The 22,704-nt window shown below is 40.0% G+C and overlaps 3 protein-coding genes and 1 pseudogene across 4 annotated transcripts; 1 reads left to right on the forward strand and 3 right to left on the reverse strand.

The window, feature by feature from the left end:
• Positions 1–14: 14 nt before the first annotated feature.
• On the reverse strand, positions 15–2,365 carry LOC145463461 (heme-binding protein 2-like). Its single transcript, XM_081447216.1, has one exon. The coding sequence runs from the start codon at positions 2,152–2,154 to the stop codon at positions 1,534–1,536; it is 621 nt and encodes a 206-aa protein (XP_081303342.1). The 5' UTR covers positions 2,155–2,365; the 3' UTR covers positions 15–1,533.
• Positions 2,366–9,163: 6,798 nt separating this feature from the next.
• On the forward strand, positions 9,164–14,371 carry LOC145463931 (uncharacterized). The gene is made up of 3 exons (XM_081447722.1): positions 9,164–10,452; positions 10,626–10,706; positions 11,950–14,371. The coding sequence occupies exons 2-3, from the start codon at positions 10,668–10,670 to the stop codon at positions 12,412–12,414; spliced, it is 504 nt and encodes a 167-aa protein (XP_081303848.1). The 5' UTR covers positions 9,164–10,452; positions 10,626–10,667; the 3' UTR covers positions 12,415–14,371.
• Positions 14,372–15,176: 805 nt separating this feature from the next.
• Positions 15,177–16,691, reverse strand: LOC145463890 (uncharacterized; annotated as a pseudogene).
• Positions 16,692–19,213: 2,522 nt separating this feature from the next.
• On the reverse strand, positions 19,214–21,734 carry LOC145463565 (uncharacterized). Of its 2 annotated transcripts, XR_014041348.1 has the most exons (3): positions 21,631–21,734; positions 20,835–21,485; positions 19,214–20,801 (listed from the first exon to the last, which is right to left on the reverse strand). XR_014041348.1 is itself a non-coding variant. In XM_081447331.1 (2 exons), exon 2 carries the CDS (start codon positions 21,460–21,462, stop codon positions 21,013–21,015), a length of 450 nt encoding a protein of 149 aa, XP_081303457.1. In that variant the 5' UTR covers positions 21,463–21,485; positions 21,631–21,734; the 3' UTR covers positions 20,816–21,012. The 2 variants fall into 2 exon arrangements, 1 of the variants encoding a protein (XP_081303457.1); XM_081447331.1 differs by lacking the exon at positions 19,214–20,801 and having other exon boundaries at positions 20,816–21,485.
• Positions 21,735–22,704: the final 970 nt, after the last annotated feature.

The raw sequence follows: 22,704 nt of genomic DNA on the forward strand, positions 1-22,704 counted from the left end.
CCTGAAGCCTGGTTTTCACTAGTGCCGGAGCCGTTGTCGGAGTCATAAGAGAGCTTACGACTTAGTGAAAATCAAAAATCGGAGTCGTAAGCGGAGTCATAAGCTCGACGGAATCGGAGTCGGAAGAATCGGAACGTTTCCATTTCTTCCGATTCCGTTTACGAATCCGTCGCTTACGATCCAGTGAAAACTAGATTGTTGGAGTCGGAAGAACCAACCAATCACAAGGCCCGGAATCTAGCATTGTGATTGGTTTATTCGTCGGCTTCTGCTTGCGACTCCGACAATCTAGTTCACGCAATCGTAAGCGACGGAGACATTAGCAGAATCGGTGTTCTGCTTCTGACTCCGTCAGTTTCATTTTCACTAGATCGTATCGCTCTACGCTTCTGATTATGACTCCGACTACAACTCCGTTGCTAGTGAAAACCAGCCTTTAGAGGACGCTAAAGTACTTGAATGACATGCAACCTACCAATAAGAGCGATCGATTTAGTGCTTAATTAATTCTGACCAATCAGGGAGAACAAAATAAGTGATTCATAAAGGCGCTAAACTATATATCAAACACGAGAGACCGTGTTTCATCGGGACATCCAAACACCGAGAAGAGAAGTGAAAATGCGACGCGCAGCGGAGTATTTTTGACGAAATTCGAGGCGTTTGGATAGCCGATGAAACACTCTCTCGAGTGCTTGATATATCTTCTCAATCGAAACAAACACTAAGGAGTAAACAGAGAAGTAAAATCGTCAAAATCTATGCTAACTAAGACCGGGTATCCAAACCTCCTTCACAGTTGTGATTTTCTTTATTTCATCTTGATGAATTATTAACGAGTTTAAGAAAAGTAGTACAAAGATGTTCTTCCCAAGAACACTTATGTATTTTTAAGATTGGTGAACTATATCAATCTCGCTCCCAGGGCTTTTCAATCAAAGTTTCCCGCCTCTTCCAACATTCAAGTGAAAGCCCTGGGAAGGAGGCTGGCCGACGTTTAATTTTGTTTTTTGTTTTTTTATTCTTTGCGTGGTCAAATGAACAAAAAAATAATAATAATAATTGTTCCTCTGTGTTCTAGCAATAAGATGTAGTACGGAAATCTTATGTTATTCCAGTCAATTCAGATTTTCACTTACATGTATCCTGTCCACAGACCCTCTATTTTGTGTTGAGTTCGTCAAGATCGCAAGTAAAAGGATTCAACGCTGGCAATTTGAAAAAGCCGGCAAACGCTAAGGGGGTGGCTCGTAGCAAATAAATAAATAAATAAATAAATAAATAAATAAATAAATAAATGTCTGTGGACAGACCATTTTTCTCTCCCTAAGTTTTTGCGTCGCGCTTTAACCAATAATTATTCGATTGCAGCATAGTTATTTCGTTGATGTCCAAAGTTATTTCAAAGGATCAAAATTGGAAAGAAGTACAGCATTTCCTCTTGTGCATGTCTATAAGTGAGAGCCCTAAATTGAAACAAAAATACTTAAACTTGTTTTTGAATCCAAGTAGTCAATGTTCGGAAAGTCTTCTTCAGTCGTTTGCAACAACAAAGATCACTTCATTTCTCTTCTTCCCAAAATGGAGAAGGTTCTCGTACCTCGCGGTAAAAACCACTTGTTTGTCGTACTTTTTCCCTTCGCTATCCAAAATTCTCTTCAACTTGAAGACTTCTTCCTGCCACTTGTCTTCGCTAGCAAACCCCTCGAAGCTCGACACGTAGGCAAAGTGTTCAGCCACGTCTTGGATGAAAAGACCGCCCTCGCTCGGCGCTGGTGGTCGGTTTGCGTTCTCGTAGGGCAGATGAAGAGACGCAACAAACTCGCTTTCTTCCCACTCTCCGTTCTTTCCGAGCTCTACTCGAACTTTAAGCGGACAAGTCAAGTCCATGAACTTCTCCGGGCCATTCTTGCCATTGAAGTAGCGACCGAGGATCTTTTCTCCTTTACTAAGCGCTTTGCTGTGTTCCATATTCTCGAAACGCGCCGAAATCCAAGTGGAATTTTCGTACTGTCGGTACTCGTAATCTCTCGTGAAGTTCATGACGCGAAACTTTGGACCATCCCTCCCTCGATAATACTTAGGTTTTCGAAATGCCTCTATATCCTCTTCGTCCTCTTCGTCTAATTGATCAGTAGAAACAAATATTCCCATCCTAGCAGTTATCTAACCTCGGGCAAGACAAACATTAAAAGATATCTCTCACATGTAATTACATGTAACGATATGCGAGATGAAACCTCAAACACCTTTTGTGGACTGTATGAATACCTTGCGAATAAATGCAAACTTGGTTCCTAATTATTATTACAATCATCTATAGAAGCTTGAAGGATCTCACAAAAATGTTTTTTGTTTAACATGTTTAATAGTTAATTAAGAAACTTAGAATACCAAACACGGTTTTAGTCGATCATAGCAACGAAATTGTATCAACCGAAACATGTGGTATTCGTCTTCTTTAATAGGGTCGATCTAATCCAGGTACCGTTTAATTTAGGTTTTTGCTCTTTAGTTTTATAACGAAAAATCCCGAAAACAAATTAGAGCAGCAAAGTTGATCGGATTGAAGCACGAAATCCATTTAAAATAATGATTTAAATAATTGATTTGAGAATTGCAGCAATGTCAGGGTAATGTTATCATGACTAAAAATTCGTTAATTACTTTCACTTTTGTTACATGTGGGCGGAAAAGAAATGGAAATAGAAATCATTTTCCGTTTTCTTTATGCGCTCAGTTTTGATCATTTATGAAAGACGGAATTAGTGCATTATAAATACGGATCATTATTCGCTTAGGAAATAATCCAAAGAATTCATTCCAAGTCTACCATGCTGTAGTCCTCACCTCCTTACTCTACAGCTGCGAAACCTGGACTGCGTACAGACGGCATGAGAAGCCGATCAACCACTTTCATCTGCGGTGCCTCCGAAACATTCTCCACATTCGCTGGCAGGACAAAGTCTCGGACACAGAAGTCCTGAAGCAGGCAGACCTTCCCAGTGCCATCACCGTCATGCGCAAGGCCCAGCTGAGATGGGCAGGCCACGTCTCTCGCATGCCAGATGACCGCATTCCAAAGCAGCTCCTCTACGGGGAACTCTGCTTTGGCAAGCGCACAGTTGGAGGGCAGCGAAAGCGCTACAAGGACAGTCTAAAAGTCTCCCTAAAAGACTTCAACATCAGCACTGAGTCCTGGGAGTCTCTTGCCTCTGACAGACCCTCCTGGCGCCAACTCATCACCAAAGGAGCCCACGCAGCAGAGGAACGCAGGTCCCGTCAAGCCGAGGAGAAGCGAGCAGTACGCAAGGAAAGAGCCGCCAGCACTAACAGCGAAGCCCCTACCCACTTCTGCCCTACCTGTGGGAGAGGCTTCCTTGCCCGGATTGGTTTCATCAGCCACCTCCGGACACACCGTAGAAATTTATTTACAAACTAGATGTCTTTGGTCATCTTCGACTACGAAGGACGAACAACAATCCAAAGAAAATTGGAAGAATTGTAATTGCTCGATACTCTGTCAGTCGCTCGCGCATTTTTAATACCATGTTCCATTTCAGTAGTTTAAAATAGAACTATCTAAAAAGAATTTTCAACAAAACAGCGCTTAATGTGCGGAACCTAACTGATTTAAAGCAAAACGTAATCGTGAGTAACAAAAATGGAAGACTGGATAATGTTCCAGGTCCAACCTCGTCCCCACCTTCAAGGGAAGGCCGTGGGGACGAGCTCGTCCCAGGTCAACCATTCGGGCTCCGTCCACACTACGCGGGAGGAATTTGAAAACGGAGGTTTCACTCTGAAAAAACGCATCAAATGTTTTACGTTCACACTACGGCTGAGAAATTTAAAAACGCATCAATCAGCGGTCATTTTGAATTTGTGTTTGAAGAAAACTCGGTCAGGGAAACCATACGATCATCGTGGCGACATCGTTTTCGAAAAGCTCCGTTTTCAAAATGTTTTCCGTCCACATGATAGCGAAAAGCCGACGTTTTCAAACTCCTCCGGTTTGAAGAGCGTTTGCAAAAAAGCTCCGTTTTCATGACGGATTAGTGTGGACAGTAGGCCTACCCGTGGTAATAAACCAGCTTTTTCAAATTTCCCCGGCGCGTCGGTGTGGACGCTGTTTCACTAGTATCAATGAAAAAATATTTTGTCTTTCAATAGGGAGGGAATGGTCTATATCAGAAATCGCTCCCATCCATTTACTTTTTGGAATTTCACGCTGCCTTCTTAATACTTCATATCCTGAAGGAAAATGAGTGCGGCAAGTTTCTCTTAGCTTGAAATTTTGTTCGCGGAAGGCGAAAGTTCCTTTGTCGTTTCCGTAACAACTTTTGAAGGCATCGTTTGAAGCAGATTTTAAACCATCTCCTTTCAAACTCAACACTAGAACTAAAGTTTGGACATTTTTATGATATTCATTTTCCGTCAACTGGGTTCATTTAGGATTTTTAATGCCACAAGTACATCAAAAGCGATTTTTCCTCGTATCGCACGTGCGGCCTCTACCACTTGCTACCCAGCCACGTGCCCTTACAGTTCTCCATACCAGTTGCTTTCTCGGCCACGTGCTCATACTGTTCCACCTCTAGCTTCCGTCCACGTGCCCATCCAGTTTTGTTAGTTGGGCCTACCACTTGCTCCACAGGCTAGGTGCCCATTCAAGTTTGTCCAAAACTGCACGATTACGTTTTAAGAGGCGGACAGACAGCTAAAGTTTTCTCCCCATTTTATAATAATATTAGGTATGGTCAAAAGGAACGATATTACAGTTTGCGTGGAATCGTGAACAATTTAGCTACCAGAATCTTCTATGTTTCTCAAGCTGATCGTTAGCAATACATCTCAATTTTCCCCACCCATACAAAAATTTCCTGTTTGCCTTGGTAAAATCCCGGCTATTTAGCCTCTTTTCGATAACTTAGTACTCGAATGTGTTGTCGCTTCATCTCAATTTGGGGGAAATTTTGCTCATTGTTGAAACCACAAAAGTGAGCACAACTGCGACATGCGTGCTCAACCCACGTGCTCAAACCACGTGCAGTGTACCGTACACGTGCGGGTGGCTCGTGTAAATATATGGATAAACAACCAGACATTACCAGGGGCTGTTACATTCATTTAATAGTATAATACTTTCCTCAGTAGTTTGGCAGAGTGGTGAAATAAGACTGAACAAGGTCTTGGAAACGTTTTCTAGGTGAGTGTGGCGACAATTAGAAGTTCAGGAAAAATTGTTCCTCACAGGTGATTCTGCTATTCGTTCACTGCTGCTATATTATTGGCCTTTAATCTTAGCGCATTCGCCAGTATTCATTAACTTCTCGTTTGATGTAAAATGAATATTTTTTAGGCGAGGTAAGAGCAGTGCTGTGTCAGTGGATATCGCGATATTTCATACCAGATCTGCCTTTTTTGTTTCAACCTGACTATGCCGGTTTTCGCCAGACCAGGGCTTTACGTTGATCATATTTGAGTGGTACGCCGGCCAGCATACTGACTTTCTCGATCAACTGGAACCGGTAATCAGTGAGCACTTGCTAGTTAGAATCTCTTGAACCAGAGTCAAAGTATTCACTATCTAGAAACAGGTGAACTGGTTGCATGCTCAACTCAACAGCTTGTTTAACTTTTTGTTAAACAAACTTTGAGAATAACTGAGTGACGCGACAATTTTCAAGTCGGTGAATTGAAAATATTCTGTTTACGATGACTTCTCCAACCATGATCTATTTTTAGAACATTTCCAAGCTCAAAACGCGGGTTTTTTTTAAGTTATTACTTTCATCAATGAATTCTACTTATACATCTTTCAACAGACAATGGCCGTCTTTGTACTAAAGACGCATTATCCGTCTGGACGAACTTGGCCAAGCATTTGTAGTTCGTCATGCGTCTTTAGTATAGAGACGGGCACAAGACGTATTATGTATCTAGACGAACTATGCTTAATAATAATAGGTATTTCTATAGCGCCGATCTGTTTTAAGCGCTTAATTTACAAAAGCAAAAGAGCTAAAAAGAAAAGTTCTACGAGATAAAAGTACAGTGTACAATGATAAAAATACAATAAATTAAGAATTTTTTCTAGCTAAAAATAATAATTTTTAAAAAGATGTCTTTAGTTTACGTTGAAAAAGACTTGGATTATCGCATGAACGTACTCCATTGGGTAGTTTGTTTCAAAGTTCTGGAGCTGAGACGGATAAAGTTCTTGATCCAGGTCTTTAGGTTAAAGTTAACAGGGTTAAGACGAAGTGTGGATGATGAGCGGAGTGTTCTAGACGATATAAAGTATCGAGTTATCAGTTCTTGAAAGTAAGGCCCTCGTAGTGCGTCGTTCAAGACGCGCGATGAAGGATAGTTCGTCTTGACGCATAGTGCGTCTCGTGCCCGTCTTTATTCTAGAGACACATAACCAGACGAACTACAAATGTAGGAACAAGGTGTCCAATAACACACTGTCCAATAGAAAACAGGTGCCCAATAACCAACTGTCCAATAGTAACAAGTGTCCAATAACAAAGTGTCCAATAACCAACTGCCCAATAGGAACAAGGCATCCAAAAACAAACTGTCCAATAGAAAACAAGTGCCCAATAACAAACTGTGCAATGGTAACAAGGTATCCAATAACAAACTGTCCAATAGGAACAAGGTGTCCAATAACAAACTGTCCAATAGTAACAAGGTATCCAGTAACAAACTGTTCAATAGGAACAAGGTGTCCAATAACAAACTGTCCAATAGGAACAAGGTGTCCAATAACAAATTGTTCAATAGCAACAAGGTGTCCAATAACAAACTGTCCAGTAGGAACAAGTGTCCAATAACAAATAGTTCAATAGTGACAAGGTGTCCAATAACAAGCTGTCCAATAGGAACAAGGTGTCTAATAACCAATTGTCTAATAGCAACAAGTGTCCAATAACAAATTGTTCAATAGCAACAAGTGTCCAATAACAAACTGCCCAATAGAAACAAGTGTCCGGTAACAAAGTGTCCAATAGGAACAAAGTGTCCAATAACAAACTGTCCAATAGTAACAAGGTGTTCAATAACAAACTGTCCAATAGGAACAAGGTATCCAATAACAAACTGTCTAATAGTAACAAGGTGTCCAATAACAAACTGTCCAATAGTAACAAGGTGTCCAATAACAAACTGTCCAATAGGAGCAAAGTATCCGATAACAAACCATCCAATAGTAACAAGTGTCCAATAACAAACTGTCTAATAGTAACAAGGTGTCCAATAACAAACTGTCCAATAGGAGCAAAGTATCCGATAACAAACTATCCAATAGTAACAAGTGTCCAATAACAAACTGTCCAATAGTAACAAGGTGTCCAATAACAAACTGTCCAATAGGAGCAAAGTATCCGATAACAAACTATCCAATAGTAACAAGTGTCCAATAACAAACTGTCTAATAGTAACAAGGTGTCCAATAACAAACTGTCCAATAGTAACAAGTGCCCAATAACAAACTGTCCAATAGTAACAAGGTGTCCAATCCCAAACTGTCCAATAGTAACAAGGTGTCCAATAACAAACTGCTCAACCGGAACAAGTGTCCAATAACAAACTGTCCAATAGGAACAAGTGTCCAATCACAAAATGGATCCTCCTTGTGACAGAATACCCCTCGTAGCTGATCCCAAAACCTTTCATTCAAAAATGACTCTTACGCTCAGTGACCTATGTCCTTTCTTCGAATTTTGTTGTAGTTATGATTAATTGGTGACAGGAGTTGGTATCGTCTGTAATCAGGGCATACTCGTAATTAAACAAATCATGCTCATGCTTCCGATAGCAGTCCGATTTTGTCAATCAGTCGCATTCAAATGTTCTTTTAATGCTTCCACGAACACTCCCGTGAGTTTGTCGTATTTTTCACAGCTAGATCATCCGCTGTTTTTCTTTATTTCATGCTTCGTCTCGGCGGGGTTACTCCCCAATTTTGTTTATGATAGATATGATACATGATTGATATACCAACAACCTCGTCAAGACTTAGGTCTGTAAGCTTTTTCATACCTGCGTTATTCGGAGAAGTATTTTACCCAAATTTAAAGGGCTTTGTCTGGAGACGCCTTCCCGCGGGGGAGGGGCGGGGGGGTGCATATGTTGGTGTCCCTCGGAGAGTGCACCAATATGGCGGCCGTAAAGTAGCAGAAACAGCTGTCACGGAGTTTTGCCATTAAAACGAGACGTTTATACTCGAGGTCTCCTACACGTTGAAATCAATATTTCATAGAACGCAAGGACCGATCAGTTAGCAAAACCTTACAAAATAAGTCATCTTTTGACCAACGTGACAGCTCTCGGGCCGAGGTCGCCATTTTAATGTCACGCAACGCAAAATCTTGGAACTTCAAACGTACCTTACTAATACAAAACGAAGTACCCTGGCGAGCTAAAGCTTTGAAAACGTCAAGTTCTTAGAGAGTCTTTTATCTGATTGAACTAACACCTCAGAAGGATGGGTAATTTTTATTTCGGAATATGAGGATGTCACATGAAAACCGCAATATCATTTCGTTTTCCCTGTGCGTAACACATAGTTCCCGTTATTTTGTTCTTTATAACTGGCTCTAAGGAAACACAAAGCAAACAAAAATAAATGCAAGGGGTATGGAACATGTAAAGTTTTAGTCTTATTTTGGCCCTCTCGCCGTTACGCAACATAGCGTTGCGTGACGGAGCATTACCGGTAATCGACCGTCGATAATCAAATGTGACTTTTCTGTCTTCATGTCAAGCGCACGTGCGGCAACAACAACAAGTTTGGGACATACAACAGTGTTTTCTTCGCATTATATGAATGATCACCCACACAAATCGTGATTACAATTCATGCCAGAGGAAAAACAAATCGTTTTATTTCTTTTCTTCTTTCTATTTTAAATTAAATTTCAGTAGCGGCCAAATTTGTATTGCACGTGCAGCCTTCTTAATTACCGCTCTCTTCACGTGCTCCAGCGACTCGCGTGCAGATAAAATTGCTTACCAGACATCGCTGAGTCGATTCGAAAAAGATAAAACTTACGGAAGAGACGTTTGTTCGCAAGCAAGCTGCCTTTTAAGAGTCAAACTTTCCTTGAGTTCGTAGTTACTATCTGAAGGTAAGTTTAAGTAAAACGAGGTCGACAGTTGAAAATTTAGTTTGATCGGCGAGCCGCAGCGCAGTGTAATCAGGTGTAAGTGATATTCAATTTGACAGACATCGCCACGAGGTTGAGCGTACGGAATCAACTTTTCGCTGGTGAAAGATCCGTTGAACTTCGTGGATTTTTATAATCTCAATTAACGAAATTTAGACTTGAGAAATGATGCACAAGCGGAAATCGAGAGAGGAGAAAACGGTTATAGGGACGAAAATACTGGAAAATATAACCAAGTGAATTAATTTTATTTGATGTAGCAAGTCGACGATCAATGGACACTGTCTGAATCATTTCGGGAACTGTGCTTGTAGTCGTTTGAAGCAGGCAAGGACTTGTTTTCTATGGAGATATTAACTCTTGTGGGAAAGAGGGAAAATAAATAATACTGGATGATTTATTTGCAAAAATATTGTGATTTCAGGTTTATAAGGAAGCAATCAACACCGAGTAGGGAGCCAGAGTACTAGAGTAATACGTAACATTATCATCAGCCGTTTTTTTTTTTTTTTTTGTTAATTTTCTTTCTTTCTTTCCTACCTTTGGGGGAGTTGGGGAATTGAAATTCGGCCCTTTTTTTGTGCGGAGGTCGAAAAAATACTCGGTTCTTTTGTGTTCCTCAATTACTGTATCGGGTACCATCCCGAAACCCGCAACGAACCCTTCCGGTCACCCTCCCTGGCATAGAGCGTCATGTATGTTCACGTTTTGTTTCCAAGTCGCGTGAGTGAATTTAATATGGCCGCTAGTGATGTCGAAAAATCGTTCAAAATAACTCGTCAGATCACTTAGGTTATACACACGACGTGTCAAACTGCTGAAAATTATTCTCATCCGCCAGAAAATACGAAAAAATTCATTTGGAAATGGTTCGAACCAACCAGACTAACACGGAAAATCCATTCGGTGTTGGTGATGTGCACTCACGTTTGTCACGGTCCATGGTCACGTTTCTGCGCCGCTCGCATGTGATGAAGACTACTGAGAAAGACTGAAAACGGTTACGTAACGCACTACTGAAGCGGTTTTAATTGTTGACATCAGCTCGCCATCTTTGTCGAGGGTTTGTGAAAGGCTTTTTTTTCGCTATTACTTTGGACAGAAAAACATCGGCACGGCTTGAACAAACACCGTAACAAGTTAACAATAGCAGAGTTCGAAAATTCGAGAGTTGATCTTACATAGTAAACCTGAGTAAAGTGCGTGTAATAGCTGTCCGTCCTGTTGACTTCAGCCATGGACTAAGTTATCCTCAAAACATAGGATAAAACGACATGTATGGTTATCTTTCTGTTTAGTTAACATTGCCACAATATGACTAACAGTGAGGACTGTGTTGTTGTTGACTATGCGTAGTATTTTCGTGCCTTTTCAAACGAAAATCAGTGTTCAGTGGGCAAACGGATTCAAAGAGTTTTCACTTAATTTGGCGCTTTACTATATTTACAGGTTTTAAATCCCCGAGTGCTTGGCTGTAGAGTGTGACTTTACATGGCGGAAGACTTTGAAGATAATAGAAACCAGTTTCAGGTCAGTTCAACCAAAAGGCATTTTATTGCGTGCCTACTGATTGAAGGCTAAAGCTGGGAGCAGGGTCTCTCTAACTTAACCTTCGTTAAGGCGTCGTTTTTAGAAAGGGAGAAAAGGAAAACAATTCAGCGAGGGAGGGTACGATTGCAGGGTTACAGCTAACAGGATGTCTGAGACCATTTACCAAACCCAGCTTGACCAACCTGTAACCTCACCTCTCTCCCGAGCAAATGGCCTGGTAACATCCCTCATTAGTATCACCCAGCTAGTGGACTAATGCAAATCCTGCATTTTAATTGGCTATGCTACTAGAAGACTATTAGTAATAGTCCTCGACTAGCGAAATTGGCGCAATCGAACATGACGCTTTCTTTCGTTTTATTCCCAAATAAATATTTCTTCAACTTGCATTATATTTGCTAACTTTATTATTGCCTTTTCTGTCTGACTAGTTGGGTGATACTAAAACAATTAGACCCTTCACCCTCAAGGGCCACGAGTCTAATAATTGTTAATTAGTAGAATTCTACAAGTATACTCATTCAAATGCTGTACTCTGATTGGCTGAGCCATTACACACTATCAGCCATTAGTGTGCAGTAGCTTGGTTTGGTCCAAAAAATTACAACATTTCCTCGTTTCTCCGAAGTTTTGAAAGGACAATTAGAAACAAATGGATAATGAAATAGCTGAGAAGACTAAAATTAAAAAGCTTGAAATTGTTGACAGAAACTGATAAGCGCACATACACAACTGCAAATGTCAAATTGACAATTCAGTCCGTGTAAATTCTCTAAAGCGTGAAGTTTAATACTAAGATCAGAAATAATTAGTGTCATGTTCCACAACCGATGGAACTGGATTATTGTAATGAACGGATACGACACACGAATCAAATCTGGAAGTCCGCCATGCTGCTTTAATAATCAACTTTCCAACTTACATTGTGCGCTTAAGTATATTATGTATGATGCACCGAAATGTACCTTACAAACACTACAATTAGAATCGTCATTTGCAGGAAAATTCAGTTTGAATTCTACGAAAACAATTAGATAATTTGCTTGTATATTTTCTTTGGGCTATTTTCTAAACCCCCAATAAAGTGTCCTTGTAGGTTCATGTAGGAGTTCCCTTCCTGGGGAGATAATGGTCATGTGTTGTCTTCATGGATAATCATCATAACAGCACTATTAAGGTAAAACTTCATGTATCTGAACTACTTTTTTGTCATTAAACAAAGGGTGATGTAATTGTTCCAAGATCCACACCATCTGGTCTTCATAAGACTTCTCACATTGTAAACAACAGTTCACATCCACTTGCTGACTCGAAAAGCCAGCAAAGAAGCAACCATTTTGGTATGCCACCATCAACGTCTAAAGATTCAACAATCAAGGCAAAAACCAGCAATAACCATCGCCATCACAACCACAGTATAAAACGACATTACAGCAAAGGAAAGGTTAAGAAGGATAATGGCAGTGAGGGTCGCTTCAGTCGCACTGCAACTGTTCTCCGTCAAGCAGGTCTAATGAAACTTACACTTCAGATTGCGCAGTTAATCAAAACTAATGAAGATCTTCAAAAAGAAATTGATGAACTGCAGAAAGAAGCTGTTCAATTTAGTGAAAATTTAAAAAGCCAGCTGCAGCAGAAACTACAAGAAAATGGCAGCATAAGTGAACTACAAGACAAAGAGAAATAACATCTTCCCTTTCTGTATTGGAGCATTTTATGTAATAATTTTATAACAAAAACCAAAGTCATTTTTAACTTTGCGGACTGGAGCTAATGATCAAACTGGAATTTTAATTTATTGTACATGTTTTGGAAATGTTGGTTATTTTGTTTTCAGGAATCTAAGAATTTGTGAATATTGTATAGAAGACTTACAGATTGCTTAGGCTAGGAGGTGTGTGGTGGTTGTCAGTGTTTACTTTGAGGATTTAAATAATTATTAATCCACTGTTGGCCGGGACTCAGAGGTTGTTGCTTTTCAGGATATTGCCATGCTTTTATAACGAAGCTGTTGATTTGTTTTGAGGATGATAATGAAAATGGGAATGGCAGTGACAGCAACAGTGGTAATGATAATGATAGTGATAGTGATAATAATAATAATAATAATAATAATAATAATAACAATGATAGTGATAAGTTATTAATGATAATGATAATGATAATGATAATTAATGATAATGATAGTGATTGTGATAGTGATAGTGATAATAGTTTTGTTTCATTTCTTCTTTATCATGACCAATCAGAGGACATGGCTTTATTGGCTCTGTTTTCTCACACTCAAGACTAGACAGATAATGACCAGTTTTAGTTGATCATCACAGTGATAACAGCGTAGCAGTAGTTCAAATTGCAATGTTTAAAACGTTTTTGTGATCATGTCAGGGCTCAAAATACCAGCTAGTCAACAGACAATTTCCAAACAATATTGATCTGGCCAATTTTTTGTTTGTGGGCTATTTTGACCAGGAGCCTGTAACTAATAAAGAGGATAAACACATAACAGTCACAGAATGGTAAACTTGTGGCCCTCCATTTAATTACAAAGTTGTAGTAAGTGTAACTGGTTTAATAAACTGTATGGAATTTCAGTTGACAAAATGACCAGAAAAGTAAACTAAATTTGAGTAAACAACACACAGCATATATACATTCTAAGAGAAGAAGATCTGTTTTCAACTTCAGGGTCACAATTGAATGGCACATAATTTTTGGAAACTATGGAAGAGTAGTCCAAAATAATTGAATCCTAGCAATTTAAAGATCAAAGGGCTCTTAGAGCCAGCTCATTCATGTAATGACTAATTTGCATTATGCTCTTTGGTTATCCATATTTCTCATGGGGATTGGAAATCCAGTCCCCTCTGTGGGGGGAATAGGCATTATCTGGGGTCACATGCATTGTTGATCCATTCTCATGAACACCAAAACCTGAGATATCACTTTGAACTAATTGCCACTGGCAGAAACTTGGGAAGATTAAAGGGCAGGTTTTGGCACTAGGAGCTGTGAGATGGATTGGGTAACCAATATGAGCTATGATTGGTCGATGGTTGTCTTTGAAAACCATTGATCAATCATAACTCGCATTTTGTATCTGAACCAACCCAGTAACAGTAAAAGTAAAGTCTGCATGCAAGTCAAGTGGCCTATCAGGCCAGAGCTAATATCCCAGTTTCTTTAGCATGAAGTGACTAAGAGTGTTTCTACTTCCTCCCGAATGGGATGCATGTCCATCGTAGGGTTACCCCCAGCACTAAGTTCACAGGTGCCAATTCATACACCTGGGTGGAGGGAGGCACTGTGAGAGTTAAGTGTCATGTCATGCTTTAATATTCATGTTTTTAAGTAGCTATAAGGCAAGAAATAAGGCTAGCAACGCAATTACAAGGTACAAGCTCTTAGAACATGAAGGTGCAAGATATTAAAAGCTCCTTAATTTCAGTCTCTAGAAAACTGTGCAAAAATAAAATGCCAGTTTATGCTGGTGTGGAAGCACAAGTCAACGTTAATTTGATCATGCCTTTTGAGTGAAAATTTACAATTGCATACTTTTTAATTTAACCAACCTGCAACTCTGTTTTGTTCTGTACAAGCCATGTGTATTATCTATGAAAAGAATAAATACTTAAGTTGCGAGATAGTGTGAAAAGATTTGCAGTTTAGTGTATTGTTGACAAGCTCTCCACTTATGATAATTAATGATGGTATTTAGTTAAACGATATCTTCAAACCTTCCAAGCTATAGTGGGGTCTGATGCCAACTTCTCTCGCTTCTGTTGAGGCTTCACTCAGAGCTCGTCCAAAAACATGGACAGGGTTGGTTAATTTTCTATTTTTAAGTGGTAACAATAAGATTACGAGCTCGAGATTGAATTCTATCGCGTGTATAGTTGACGAGGTCACAGCCCTCAGAGTCAACTATCACGCATAGATAACGATACCGAATCTTGACTGAATCTACTAGTCGTTCAAAACTTCATCTAAATCCTTTTCACAGACACTTTGAAAGGCAAAGAAACGGGCGCCATTTTGTTAAACACGGCTCACCGCGGCTACCCACTATTTTCAACAGAACAGACTGAATTGATAGCTAGTAACAAAGCCATGTTAAAGAGGACAGCATTCGTGATAGAACGCGTTAGATATACAAATAACCATTACAGGCAACACTATGGTTTTGAGGTTCAAGTCGTTTCTAAACCAGCGCAGCGGGTCAGAGGAGCCAGGCCACTCGAATGCAGATGATGTTGCCCCAGCAGTTTAACATGTAATGTAAGATAAGGAAGTCTTCAGCTGTAGAAGATGAGAGGAAGAATTCTTATTAATAAATAGTATTAATGCCAAAGGAACATGCCCAGAGTCATGCGTCTAGATTTACAATTTCATATAACTAACTGCTATAAAATACTAATTACAAACTATTTACAAATATATGAATAACAATTAAATTAAATTGGAAAAGCATCTGTTCACAAAACAGCGTTTATGACGTTCAGTTCTGACATGTGGCAGGACGTAAGGGTGTCCCTTTTTCCTAAAGCTCCTTGATCTCTGGAGTGGAAGCAGTTCATGAAAGGGATGAGTACTATCAGTAGTTATCTTAAAGCCTATCTTTGATTCTAATTACATCAGTTATGGGTGTATATTTGCTGGTATAACCATAACGTAGAGCCCGCTTGCAAAACGTATCAATTTGGGAGAGATATTATTTACTATAGTGGGCGCAAGCCCTCACCTCAATCGCATAGGTCAAAAGTGACATTATAAGGCTGTCAAACAGCAGTGTAAGCTCTTGTAGCGAGTAGCCGTAGTATTTACAAACTCTAAGGATGTACAGTCTAGAACTCGCTTTGCTACGCATATTTTCGAATTGAGTGTCCCAATTACATGGATCTTCATTGACTGTAACTTCTAACAGCTTTAGTTCACTCTTCCCACTGAGCCATTCCATCCGTGGACTCTGGGAGGGGCATCCTGGTTTTACCCTTAACAACCATGTCAAAGGTCTTTTTCATGTTCAGCTTGATCAGGTTATCGTCAGCCCAACGTTTGATGTTTGCTACTTCCTGATGTGATGAATTATTCAGTTCTTAATGTATGGGTTAATGTCATACGACACTATCTTTTCGCACAGAACGCGATGGGAGACTGAGTCAAAAGCCTTACTAAAATCAAATGAAAAGGTCCTGACAAAATCCGCATCCCTGAAGGGGAAAGCGTAGAACTCGATCCTAAAAGTACAAGTAGCCGACAATAAGGGTTTTTTTTTTTGCGGAGTGGGGCTGGAGAAGGAGGTTACAAATTGGTTAGAAAAATCGGTGTGCTTTGATTCTTAACCATGTTTTGCGACTTAGATCGGCAAGCAAATCTAAGGAGCTTAAGCAAACCACGAAGTCAACGGCAACGAGAACGTCACCAAACAAAAGGTTTATTGACCAAAACAATGTCTGCACGTGCGTTATAAATCTTCGTACATCTCGTATTATATATTCGTCCTCGACAAAACAACAACGTGAAATGACCAAGAGGCGTTACATCTTAAGTTTGAATAGGGAATTAAGACCGCTTGGCGTACTGAATAATTCTAGATAATTGCGAGATTCAAAGATAAAATATATATAAATTTTTTTCAGACGTCTTCCTCGTCCGACCTGTGCCCAACAACTGTCACATCAAAAGCAAAACCTGAAATCAAAAATAAGACTATCTCATCAAAAATAATTAGTCAGTTAAAATCAAAATAAATAGCTCACATCAATAACAAATGGCTTATAACAATGGACTACTCGGCTGTTGTTTATGTGGGCGATGCCCTGGGGGCGATGTTGTTTTGGTGTGGCCTCCCAGTCCTTTCCATTCAAGTACAAATCTGCCACTCACGTTTCCGATGCACGTGTACACGTGATGCAGGGTTGCATTCACGTGCCGAGACGTGCGATAAGTCAGAGTGAACTTCATCGACCCACACAGTCGTGTGATAGAAGTGAAAGTTTATAGGCTGCAGGAAAATATCGTTCAAAGTCAACTTTCGTTACAGGCTTAGAAACGCACAAAAGGATTTCGTCATCTACAAACAGAGAATACAAAGCGAATTCAGAACGTCCGGGAGCGAATATGTGTGAAATTCTGCTTCCTAGTGGGACCACACTCAACAACAGTCCATCGAAAGCGAGCAAGAGTGTCGATGTTTCTTCGGACTGTGGCAAACAAAAGTCCTTTACTTCTGAAGAACTGCCGATCGAGAACTATGGAGTAAAAGGTACGAAACGTTATCCTGAATCATCATCTCGATCTCGTAGTCATCATCATCGACATCATCACTCAAAATCGCTCAAAAAGAAAGACACTGTATTGCCATCGAATGTGGACAGATATCAGAGAACTGCCGCGGTGCTGCGCTGCTCAGGACTACTTAAAATCTCGCAGAGTATTTCCCAGCTCTTGCGGAACAATGAAACGCTACAAACCGAGATCGATGAGCTTCAACAAATTACGAGAGAGCACAGCAAGCAGTTACGGAAACAGATGCGAGAGAAGCTTGAAAAAGAAAGCAAAGCGAGCGGTGCTTGTAACGAGGAAGGCCAAAGACTACTAACTCTTCTCTCCCAAGTTTTACTTTGATAACCGGAGTAAAACAATTCTGGATTTTTGACGCTTTCGGACGTCGAAATTGTTATTTTCAGTGAATGCAATTCATCACGTTTTACTAAGTGATTTCCTTAACTGCATTCAGGTCACAGGTCCGCAACGCGTCCAAAAGCTAATTATGGCTTTAGTACATTATCAGGAAGCGGGCGCGAAAAGACTGTCCGCCGTGGCAGAGGATTGTGAGAACAGAGAGAGCTAGATATTATCTCAATAAACATAGCAACTTTGTTCCTACACACCAATAAGTTTGAATGAACTAGTAGGATTTGGACAGTAAGGCATATATACTGTATACAATTTTATAAGTACACCTGGTGACAAAACTCTGTTTCACAGGATCATCTAAATAATTTCTGGAGCTGTCAGTCAGTTTCAGATGGAGTGTTTGTGTGTAATGGAGGAGGCATAGTTTAGGACACAATCAGTCAGGTTATTTTTCTAAAATTAAAACGCTTTGTAGTCATCTTTTGTATTCTGTGGTTCTTGACTTGATAGTATAAGGGAGCTTAAGTAAGCCACGACGACGACGGCAACGAGAACGTCACCAAACAAAAGGTTTAATGAGCAAAACAATAGCTGTGCACCTGCGTTAAAAATCTTTGTACAATTCTTTGCCGTCCTCTGCAAGATAACAACGTGAAATGACCAAGTTCTGCGTCGCCTACTGAACGTGGACGACGACGGCTAATTTTGCGTATTTCCATTTGGAATCGAATGCTCGCATTACGTATTACATACCGAACAGATCTAGACAATCGCGAATTTCGCTTGTAAAATATAAATTCATTTTTTAGTAGGCGTCGTCCTCGGCGTCGTCGTCGTCGTTGCTCAAGCTCCCTAATAACAATATTTGCATACACCGGAATCTGACAAGCTTTTTCGGTTGAATATTCACTCTTTTCCTCCACTTCACTGTTGCACTTAGGAAACGATGTAGGAAACATCCGGAAACATTCGATCATTAGGGAACTCAAACCGAAAAGATCACTTTCGCTAAGTAAAAAGGCCAAAAATAGGCCAAATATGAACGTATTTGTGCTATTTTGGTCTTTGGGCAGTTCCAGACCCTCGCGGGTACTCCCACATAATGTGTGATCTCACGTGTGTTTGTTGAATGGAAACAGCGCCGCACGTGAAATGAACTTCTTTGACGTCACGAAATTGAATAGCAAATTTTCTGGTTTTGAAGAAAGCAAAACAAAAATTTTCAGCTGCAGGCACTTTAAATACCTCTAGACAAAACTAAAAAGTGAATGCCAAAGCTTTCTTGCGTGGCCGACGAGGACGACAGAAAGTACACAGTTTCGGCGTATCGTCTGCTAAATGAACTCTTAACGCGAGAGGATACATCTAGAAGACTTTTTGGATTTTAAAGAAGCGAGTGAAAATGCTCCCCGAGGTCTGCGTCTACATGGTAAACGTAAGAGTTCTCTGAAACTAAGATCAAGCAAAACAAATCACACGGCGAGAGCTGATGACCGATTTCACAGAACCTTCGCGAACCTTCGTTCCACTCGGGCTTGCTAGAAATTTTCGTTCAAACCTTAAAACTCTTGGAGGAAAACTTCAGACTCCAGAAAGAAATCGACTAACTTGCACAGGTGACGATCACTTATAGCAAAAAGCTACAAGTCAATACAAGATTAGAAGAACTGCAAACCAGACGTTAAAACTTAGCAGGTAGCCTTGGGGGCAAATACATGTAATCGATTTATACAATGTATTAATTCCCATGCCAGTCACTCTTCTCAGAACGTTTCCAGTTTATTCATTACAGTTCAGACATGTTTACACATCCACTTTAGAGAGATCTTCATTAAAAATATCACATCTCTGGCATCTTGACCTTCCAAGATAAAAGACCTTCAAAATGACTGCAGTTTGACAGTAAGTTTATTTTTAATAAGATAACTTTCAGAACCTTTTAGAGTTGAAGAGTTTATAGTAGACATAGTAGAACACGTTAATAAATTACCGAGTTGCCAACAGAAGCACGTCTTTTAAATGTAATTACTGATGACTATGCATTTGATTTTAGATTTTTAGGATGTTTCATCAAAATACATAAATTTCTTGAATCACCTGTCTCAAACCTGTCTGACAAAGTTCTTATTGCAAAAGCTCTAGATATGCCAGGTGATAAATGTCCATGTTTAGTTCAAATGGGCAAAACAAGTAAATGAGCTAGCGGGGCGATCGCCGTATCGCGTGAATTACATGCCAACTAGACTATCCAGAATGGGTCTGCAAGCACTGTGTAAAAGCTCGTGTTGGTATCAGTGTTTTCTTCAGCTGGCCCTTTATTTGTGTCAAGGCAGGTACAAGGGTAGAGCGGAGGAGGGGCTCAGGAGTGGGTGGGTGGGCTTTACAAAGACATCTCAAGTTAGCTAGTGCACATTAAATAGATGCAAGCATGTAGGGTATACTGATTTCATTTTAATAGCACATCTCCACAAAAAAATAACGTGATCAGAGAATGTCCCTAAAATTAATGCACATTTCAATTGGTCTGCTCTTAGACTTTCCCTTCTTTGCTTACAGTCAAAATTAAGAACACAAATATTCCTTTTACATAAGCGTGCATATTAACTGAATAAGACAAACATCCAGACAGATATCTAGTATAGATGTTACTTTTCAAAAGCCTTCCATCAGGCAATTAAGAATTCTGTATCCATTTGTTTCAGATAAATTGTAAGGGTATGCGATTTAACAATATTAAAGAGTCCGAGTTTGAGATGAGTGAATGTGGTCAATAAGATGCAGCTAGGTTGACCACTGCTCACCAAAAACAATAAAAACCAACGCTGAAAAAAAAAAATTACTGCAGAGGACAAATCAGAGAGGACATAGCTTCAAATTTGTCCTTCTCGACAGGCAGCCATATACAGGGAAATGTCTGCTGATTCTTAAAACATGCACCTTGAATCAGTTCCGAGAGCTTGTTTTACAAAACATCCACCAGAGGACATGGAGACTTGAGCATTGTTCTTATTATCAAAGTACCCATGGGAAGGGTACTCTCCAATAGGCCAATTCTGATATATTAAAATTCTAACTTGGCTCCGAGGCTTAGCAGAATAAAACAAAAAAAATTAATTCTTCATCCCTCATCCTCAATGCGATTTCTTTTGTTTTATTCCCCTAAGCCTTGGAGGCAAGTTAGAATTTTAATATAGCGGAATTGGCCTATTTTAAACATTACTATACTGTCTGTGACCTTGGGGCAAGGCCCAATAATTATACAAACTACAAGTACAATTTCCTACAACTGATGATAACTAGTATTGTCAGGGGCTCTGTTTTGTACCTTATCACAGGTCGAGAAATCAAATGGTCTGCGTCTGTGGTGGGGTGGGAGGGGTAGGGCAATAATCACAGGGGGAAGGAAGGGGAAGATGCCCCCTCCTCATTTTACCTCTGAATACCCTCTTTCTACCATCCAGTTTAAACATGGGCACAGGCTAAGGTTGGGGGGGGGGGGGGGGGGAGAGATTTCCTTAACCTGCAAAATCAGGCTCAAGATTGATCAGTACACTTCTATGATCAACATAAAATTGCTACAGAATTCTGGTAAGAAACATCCACACTAACGATGCTTTCCACTTCCAGAACTACTCTCGCTGGCTCCTCATTCCTTGGGCATGGCTGTACTTTGTTCTTGTCCCTTGAATTGTTGCTCAGTTAAACGCCTATTGAATTCAACGGTCTCCTCTTGTAGCTTGTTTATTTCCTTCTGAAGCAAATCACTGTCCCGAACTAGCTGGAAGATACCAGTGGAGATTTCAAAGAGGCCCGAACATTGCAGCGCTAGGACCGTTCTATTAAAGCGGTCCAGTTTCGCAAAGCTTTCAGTTCCTTTTCTTTTCAAGCAATGTAAATTCCTGTCGCGATGGCGCCGAAGGTAAACGTGGCTGGACCTAAGCTTAGTTTCTTCTGATTCTTTGCATTTCCTTTTGTGCTGCTCTGGGGTGCCAGGTGGGGAATCTCCATTAATGTTGAGCGAGTCACCTTTCTGTAGCCACTCGCTACTTTTCGAATTTCCATTCACAGCCGCTTCATTCATGACATGGTAAGCCATGATAACATTAACATATCACCCAGCTGAAATTATAGTAACAGTAAAAATATGATTCATAATCAACGTTCACTGCCTATAAATATGTATCGCGATTATATTCTTGAGCTTGAATTGTGCTCCACATACCCGAGGAATTGAACATGATTGAAAGAAAGAAGAAAAACTCACTTCAAAATCTTGCTTTCTTCTGCCTGCGTTTCAGTTCTCTTCTGGTAAACATCGTGAATGATCCGATCAAAACACATCGATCGTCTGCACGAGATAACGTGAAAATGTTTTGTCGTGCGTGTGTGGCACGTGTTCATGTTACAAAATCGTCTTGAAGATCTTTGGTCAGCGGTTAGTACAGTGACCCAAGGCAATCTCAAGGTGGCCGAACACAGTTTTCAAGTGCCTGTATGCCTAATTCACCATTACTTTTAAACTATTTATGCTTTAACGCCCGTTTTTTGCAAGAGTCAAGGTTAACCACAAAAGGGTTTATTCTCGCATTTTGGCTGAGGTGTGTACTGTTGCCATGGCAACAGGGCTGGTTAAAAACAAGGCTCAAAAAATGTTTTTTGTTTATTTAAAAAAAATCCAGTCGTTAGATTTTTTTCATCATTTGCCCACTACGAATTGACATTACATCCCTTCTGTCAACACTGTTCTAATAAAATTTTGACTTAGAAGATTTTCGTAATTCGCCGTAAATCGTTTTCACTGCATGTTCTGTATTATTAAAAATTCCCTACATCAAAATTCAAATTTTTTGTGATAGATCATTCACGTGGCCTCTGAACTATTTTTTTTGCCAAATTTCTCGAAATTCTAACAACTGGATTGTTAGAAAACCGCAAGTTTCTGCAAAAGCAATCGGTCTCAATTTTTCGAGCAACTGCGCATGCGATGCATTTAACAAAGAAAAAGCTGAGAATTGCTGGGTTCTTTGCATCGTTACCTTTTCTAATATATCTCTGTGATAAAAGAATAAAGCCATCAATACACTGCGTTTAAATATAGAGAAAAATAGCACAGATAATGCGGGTGTTGAGTAAATGAAATGATCGCTGGATCGCTCTGTTGACGGCATATTTGTTTTTTGCAATCCTTGTGCGCGCGCTGAATTTAAACAATTACTGGAAATAAGCACGGTGGCGATCATTGTACTGTCTGGGGTTGATTTTAATGACAAATGAGTCCGCGCGACTTGTGCTGTGTGGCTACTGTGCTGCTCAAAGCCTTTGTTTTGCTTTTACAAGC

This window comes from Orbicella franksi, chromosome 12, assembly GCF_964199315.1.
Source record: "Orbicella franksi chromosome 12, jaOrbFran1.1, whole genome shotgun sequence".
NCBI classification, from domain to species: Eukaryota; Metazoa; Cnidaria; class Anthozoa; order Scleractinia; family Merulinidae; genus Orbicella; species Orbicella franksi.